General features: G+C 39.4%; 1 protein-coding gene across 1 annotated transcript; it reads right to left on the bottom strand.

The window, feature by feature from the left end:
• Positions 1–1,026: 1,026 nt before the first annotated feature.
• LOC146622163 (uncharacterized) lies at positions 1,027–3,650 on the bottom strand. The gene is made up of 9 exons (XM_085366075.1): positions 3,527–3,650; positions 3,350–3,427; positions 2,968–3,164; positions 2,753–2,872; positions 2,629–2,676; positions 2,465–2,548; positions 2,291–2,356; positions 1,168–1,228; positions 1,027–1,070 (listed from the first exon to the last, which is right to left on the bottom strand). Exons 1-8 carry the CDS (start codon positions 3,648–3,650, stop codon positions 1,175–1,177), a joined length of 771 nt encoding a protein of 256 aa, XP_085222201.1. The 3' UTR covers positions 1,027–1,070; positions 1,168–1,174.
• Between the last annotated feature and the right edge of the window lie 3,347 nt (positions 3,651–6,997).

Genomic DNA, 6,997 nt, shown 5'->3' with positions numbered 1-6,997 from the left:
AAGCTCAATAGTCTGTATCAACAGAAATTCACTGCAGCCTATGTAATATTTCATGCGTCATAATTTATTCTACTCTATCTTGCAAATACATATTTGTGTGGCAATGTCATGCACAACACACACAACTATTAGATCCTTAAGATCAAACCCGTGTCATTCTTTTGGTCCACTGCAGTGCAGTAGTCAAAAAAAAGAATAAGTGAAGTGTCCACAAATGGCCAGGATAGAGCCCAGAGTGTTAATGTTTAAAATGTATAAAAAATATTATTGATTACAATTCTTTACTGTTAATATGAACAATAAGCTTTTTATTTTGAAATTACAAGTTTAAAAAAAAATGAAAATGCTGTTACATTTACATTGTCCACGGAAAAGTGCCTTATTTTGGACAACCCACTGCACAGCAGGACGCAGATCTTCAACAACTGCTGGCTCCTGTGTCAGGCAAATGGGGATGAAAACAGTTATTTCTCTGTTGCAGAACAGTTTTTTAACAGTTATTCAAATGTCACTAAACATGTAATTACACTACTGTTTAAAGTGAATACTGACCTGACTGACTTCCTGGAACTTGCGTTTTTTCAGTCTGAAAATGGGCACGTGTTGTCCTTCAAGCACTGCTTTGGCTTCCTCTCTCCAGTGTGCAAATAGCTTGCCAGAGCTTAACAGAAAATGTTGATATTGTTAAGGTGTGTAAACTTTGACACGACATAGAACAGAAGTCAAAATATAAATACCTCCTGAGATCAAAGTTCTCCATCAACAGCAAGCACCACCATTTACGCAAGTAGGGCATGTCTGACTGTAAAATATTAATATGAAACATGTTTAACAACTTTCAAAAGATTCAAGACTCCATTGCTGTGAAAGTAAATAGAATACTTACTATAGTATAGTCAAATGAAGCATCCAGTGCCACGTACAGAGCAGACTATTTGGAAGAAAAAATAAAAGTGTCATTTTTTTAGAAGCTTAAATTAGCTTCTGTATGAATCTCAAGAAGAGAAGAGAAAAATTACCATCAGCATGAAGATCCCACAGTCAACTCCATAGTCTTGGCTTGGAAAACCCTGTATTACATTGAAAATAAAGGCTCGTTAATAAAATCCCTTAAAAGAAGACTAGTGTAATTCATATTATTCACCATTCACTTAAACTAGCACATACCTTCAAGTCAAAGCTCTTTTTTTCTGACCACTGCCCGGGAATGATCTTCACTGCAAGATTCCTTTTTTTTTAAAGACAGTTACATTCACAAGTTAACAGATGTCATCATGATGGGTGTGAAATGTTTATTGCTAATAGCACCAACTGTAACTACAGGCCTCAGGAACACGACCTCAACAAAACAGCATAACAAAATGAAAAAGTACAGTCACATGCTCACAGTTGGTCAAAATAAAGCATTAACAGCTTTAAGTTAAGGTTGGCATATTTTACAAACTAATTTTTAATGGTGTTTTATGTTAAACTAGAACATTTGAAGACCCTATTTATGTCTGAAACTCATCTAAAGACAGCATCACTGACTTGATCATAATTTGAAGATGAGAAATAGAATAAAATGTTGAAGCATCATGCTGATATATCCATCCATCCATTCATTTCCGCTTATCCTTTTCAGGGTCGCGGGGGGCGCTGGAGCCTATCCCAGCTGTCATAGGGCGACAGACTGGACAGGTCGCCAGTCTGTCGCAGGGCCAACACACAGGGACAGACAACCATTCGCACTCACATTCATTCACACAGTGACACCTAGTGGCAATTTGGATTATCCAATTAACCTATCCCCACAAGCTGCATGTCTTTGGACGGTGGGAGGAAGCCGGAGTACCCGGAGGGAACCCACGCAAACACGGGGAGAACATGCAAACTCCACACAGAAACTTGCTGATATAGTTTATAAAAAAAAGCATGCGAGTGTACTGTATGTGTGAACACTCAAGATCAGCAGAACATGATCTGGGATGCACTTAAGCTGGAACACTGAACAGGTTCCTGAAAACTCCGGAACAAACCAAAAATGCTTATAAAAATGTGACCTCAAAAGTGAAACATATTGTTGGCCACCAAATCCTGCCTTGGTGTATAATGGGTCAAGAAAGAGGATTTCTCTTTTAGGTGGCTTCAGTACCTAAAAGACAGTTAGCCATGACTTCAAACCTGAAAACAATGTCATTGCAAGCGATCACAATCAAAGACTTTTGAAACTGCGTCATAAAAGCTTGAATACATCTCAGACACATAGCAAAATTCTAACAGTTTGTATGTGTCAAAAAACAAGACTTACACACAACTGGAAATGACCAGGTGTCCAGAGAGGGAGAACTATGATGTCCATCCTCTGAGCATCAGTCTGAAACAGAATTGTATTTTTAAGTATCCTGTATGTGAACTCGCACCAAAGTTATAAAAAAAATCATTTTGATTACTTGCTTGTTTCTTTAAAGGACGGTACACTTACAGGAAAGGACTGCAATGGATCACAGCCATAGGGTGCAAGCCAAGTCCGGGTGACATACAGATTTTCTATGTAAATGCTTATCCCCTAGAATGTAAAAAAAAAACATTTAAAACAACAACTCTTTAAATTATAGCTTGACAATCATCATATACAACATACAGTACCTTTGACTGAACAATTTTAGTGATAAGCTCAAAACAGCCATTTCCAATCTGAAACAGAAAAAATCATGATAACAATGAATGTACACTTTATTTTTTCATATTCGTAGAAAACAAAAATACTTACAGTCGATTCCATTTCTTTGTTTAAACCCAGTGTCCAAAAATCTGACCGCGTGAGGCATCCAGAAGACGTTTCAACAATCAGCTCATCTTTGGGTCTGCTGATGTCCAGAACATAGTTGAGCTAAAAAAAAACAGATAGGTGTCATAGACTGTGGATGACCAAATCAGATAAGCACTAAAAGTTGCACTTTGCGACATCTGAAAACTTTAACATACAAGCTGTTGTTGGCCAGGGTGCGGTACAAAACACCATGATGAACGGCTGGCCAAAATGTTCTCAGGCTTTGTCAGAGCTTCGCACGGTGATCCACACAGGTCAGGAAAAGTTGCATCTGTTGACCTTCTATTGGCTTTCTTGTTGTCAACTCTTTTCTGAGGTTCTATAGGGATTTTAACAGGTTTCAGACAAAACACTACATAGAATGTATATTAAATGCATACAAATGCAAGAAAAATAAGCACTATTTATAGAAGGAAATTCATTTGAAACAGCATGTAACAAATTCGTTTATGAGCCATCAACTACAACAAGATAATGAATGCAAGCTTATTATTTCACCTATATATGACAATCACTATTCAAAATAAGAAATTTTACCAGTGTCACCAGACATTGAAGGTGCCGGGTTCAACACCGTTTCTGTGATTTCTCTGAGTTTATTGCACACCTGTGGGGCTAGGTACACAAAGAAAAGAATATACACACACAGATAGGAACAAATCTAACATGTAAACAATGGTAGCGTTCTGGTCATGAGACAATGCATGTACTTACCTACGACAGCTTGACCCAGTGCCGACAATGAGATATTGATCTTTCCAAGTCGACCATGTCTTAGCTGCCTCTCCAGAAGTTTCTTGTTGGTGACAGTGTTATAATGATGATTTATATTTCTCATCAGAAACACATGTGTGGATGGACTCATATTACTTAAAAAGTAATTGCTTTTCCTCATGTTTGCAAAGAACTGTTCAACAACTTGACTGTTCAGCCAGCCTTTCAGCTCCGGGACAAGTTGAATTCTGCGTAATATGTCCTTGGTATCTTTTGTATTTCCCTCATGAAATCTGTCCTACAGGACATAATGGTCAGATGATCCAGTGACAGGATGAGGATTTTCATTTACACTATCCATCCTTTCATGTAGCCATGGAAGATTCACTTTCAGGCTTCCATCCTGTGCAGCCTTGACATTTTCCTCAGTGGGCTCAGCCAGTCGACCTTCATGTGGATGAAATGGCAGTTTATCAGGAACCCGCAAATTGGTGTGTGCTGCCAAACCCCTCGCAAAATCGTAAACACAGACGTTTGGCATGTGCTTCCAGGACAGGAGAAGGTCAGCAAAATCCCGGGGACTTTCAGCACGAAGATTAAATTTAACACTGTATACAATGCCATGTGGACATAGTATTACAGACCATCCTCCTGCAAGCAAAGATTTAAAAAGTTGTTTGTGATTGTAATTACATATTTTAATGCTACTTCTAATAATCGCTAAGTGATGCTTACCAGAGGCACCCCATATGCTTTGAAAGACCTTATCATATGTCTGCCTGCTCTTCATCTTCTCCCTCAGTCTGGTGATGAGATCAAAGCGGGAGCCTTTGGAGTCGATGTTGCATGCTTTACACAATTTTCTTACCACTCCAACCTGACAGTAATTAGGGAAAACTGCAAATGGAACAACCCCAGAACTTTATGTCACATATTCTGAAAACTTCAAAGCAATGTTACCTTTTGTTTGGCGAGTTCATCCAACAGACGGTCTTCTGTGACACTGCTAAGCTTTGCTTCATGTGAAGAGCTTGTTCCTACTTTTTTAAACTCTGTGTTAAGCACAATGTCACTTGTTCGAGTTTCACTCCCGATCCATGGTGCCCAGTGTGTGTAACTTGGTGGAACGGAAAATGGATTCTTCACACCGCCTACAGAAAATGACATGTTTTTAATTACAATCTAAATTACTTTAAAACACTGAATGACTTTCAAAAAGTTTTTGCCATCACTCACTTGGAAAAAACCCACGGCTTATCATTTCCAGGTGAATAGAGTTCCAAAAACCTTCAATGTCATGTTCACCATTGAAGTCTTCCGGGGCTTTGAGGTCACTCACTATAATAAATTGACTCATAAGGACATGCACATAATGTACACAATGAACTATATACACAAATGTACATTAAACTTACCTGCTAACTTGAACACCCCTTTTCTGTGTAAGTCCATAACTACCACAGGGGGGTGAAACCCACAGTTTATGCAGGAGTACATGTATTCTGCGTCAGTCAAAGCCTCAAAATGGCAATAAGCATGAAAAATGGTATCCCTAGAAGGAAACTTCACTCTTCTTAAGCCCTCCAATGAGTCAATGACCCTTGAAGCGGATACATGGTTCTGTAATATGACAATAGGGTGAAGAAGACTATGATTACACAGATATTTAAATTTGGGCACCAAAATATCATAATGACACAAACACATTTTTAAAGCAATCTTCAGATGAGTATATTTTATTTTTGTGATCCTCACCTGCAGATTTTCTCTCAAAAAAAGGCAGAGTTCAAGAGACAAAACAACGTGGTTGTCAAAGATGTGAAGCCCATCTGTCCACTCCTGGTACCTGTAGACCATGTGGCACCGAGGACACGATCTATGGTGTGTTGAAACATCTGTTAAAGACAAATCACATTAATGTCAAAACATTAGTATAGGAACAATTATAACTAATTATTTCACAATGATGTTTAATCTTATTCATTAAAACTTACTCTCAATCACTCCCATCATGCTGACAATCCTCGCTTTATTGGTAACTAGAACAGCCTCATCAAGTTTGGGTGCTCTGGGCACACCTGGCACAGCGTTTCACATGGAAAGAGCTGTTTCTGATGATCCATTTTCTGTGAGATGACATTTTCTGGAAGAGATCCAGGTATTTTTTTCTCTTTAAAAATATAGCGTATACTCCTTTCGACGGCAGCATTGTCCTCAAAGGAAGAACTCTCCTGAGTCATCTGTGATGGGGTGCCTGATGATAGTGGTACAGTTGATTTGAAGATGTCTCTCTGTGTCTGGAAGAGATGCCATTTAGCTATGTTTTTATGAGGACATGATATTCGAGGCTTTGCACAAGCACAATGCCAGGTGTTCCTCAGAGCATTGTAAGTCACAAATATTCTGCCAAGACGGCAGAAACTGTGTATTTCCGGCTCAAATACAGACAAACAGATCTGTGTTGAGGATCCACCAAAATCCACCCTCACACAAAGTGGAGCATGTCCCATCTGGGCAGCTTTCTGTCTCTTTATGCATGTAGCAGCTTTGGCCTCTCCAAAAAATTTAAGGTCCACCATTTCCATCACGATGTGCTCTTGAAGAAAAACTTCCTTTACAGTTTCTCGGCAGTAATCTAGTGAGCGAAGGTGCTCACATCAACTGAAGCCTAGTCCGCTCCGCTGGGCCAGCAACTGGTATTGCTGACATTCCTCCAGCTCACATCTGATATTGTGAGACATCCCCCATGTTTTCCTCTGAACGTGAACTGGCACAGAAAACCCATGGCCAGTTCTCTGCACAGCAAATAACCCTGTAGTTTCATCTACACAAACACACTGCAGATGACTGTCCAGGCAAACATCTATTGATTGGTTGGAGTGCTTCCTCATCATGTGAGCCTTGTAGTTTTTGGTACGAAGAGTAAGGCCACAGTGAGGGCATGTCATTTTCATGGACTTTCCATCAGCTGCAGTTTTATTGAACACAGAGGATAGAGCATATGAATGTTCTAACAAAGACTCAGAAAATGGTTCAGATACCGAAGACAAAACCTTGGGGGGGAGACGGAGCTCCTCGAAGAGTACTGCCGGAGGAATACGGGTCTCCTCGGAGAGTTCAGCAGAGAGCAGTCCTGATAATGGTGGCTGACTTGGCATTGAAGAATGCTGACAAGACAGTAAATGCCTTGCCATATCCCCACGCCGTATGATTGTAATCTTACAAACAGGGCAGTGAAAGTGTCCTGTTGTCCTACAAGGCAGCCTGCACCGGCATATCATTTTATCTGTAAGAGAAAAAAACAAACAAACAAACAAACAGACGTAATTTAAATGTAGTTGTATAGAATGCAATCAATTTGTCTAACAATCAGATTGTACATGTTAACAAAAACATCCAAGCCAACCTCAATAATGAAAGCAAAATGGTATGGATCACAAAAGTTATGTCAAGAAAAGTGGTGAAAAGTAA

Source organism: Diplotaxodon limnothrissa, linkage group LG11 (genome assembly GCF_057381915.1).
Source record: "Diplotaxodon limnothrissa isolate DT_005_m linkage group LG11, D_limnothrissa_male_GT1.1, whole genome shotgun sequence".
NCBI lineage: Eukaryota > Metazoa > Chordata > Actinopteri > Cichliformes > Cichlidae > Diplotaxodon > Diplotaxodon limnothrissa.
Note: the sequence above shows the minus strand (reverse complement) of the source record. Positions and strands in the feature narration are given on the sequence as shown.

Excerpts from the sequence above, each read along its gene's own strand:
- LOC146622163 (XM_085366075.1), bottom strand. The coding sequence starts at position 3,650 with ATGAGAAATATAAATCATCATTATAACACTGTCACCAACAAGAAACTT. Across the intron at positions 2,873-2,967 it reads ACCCTGGCCAACAACAGCTT|CTCAACTATGTTCTGGACAT; the intron begins GTATGTTAAAGT and ends GTTTTTTTTTAG. Across the intron at positions 2,677-2,752 it reads ACAAAGAAATGGAATCGACT|ATTGGAAATGGCTGTTTTGA; the intron begins GTAAGTATTTTT and ends TTTCTGTTTCAG.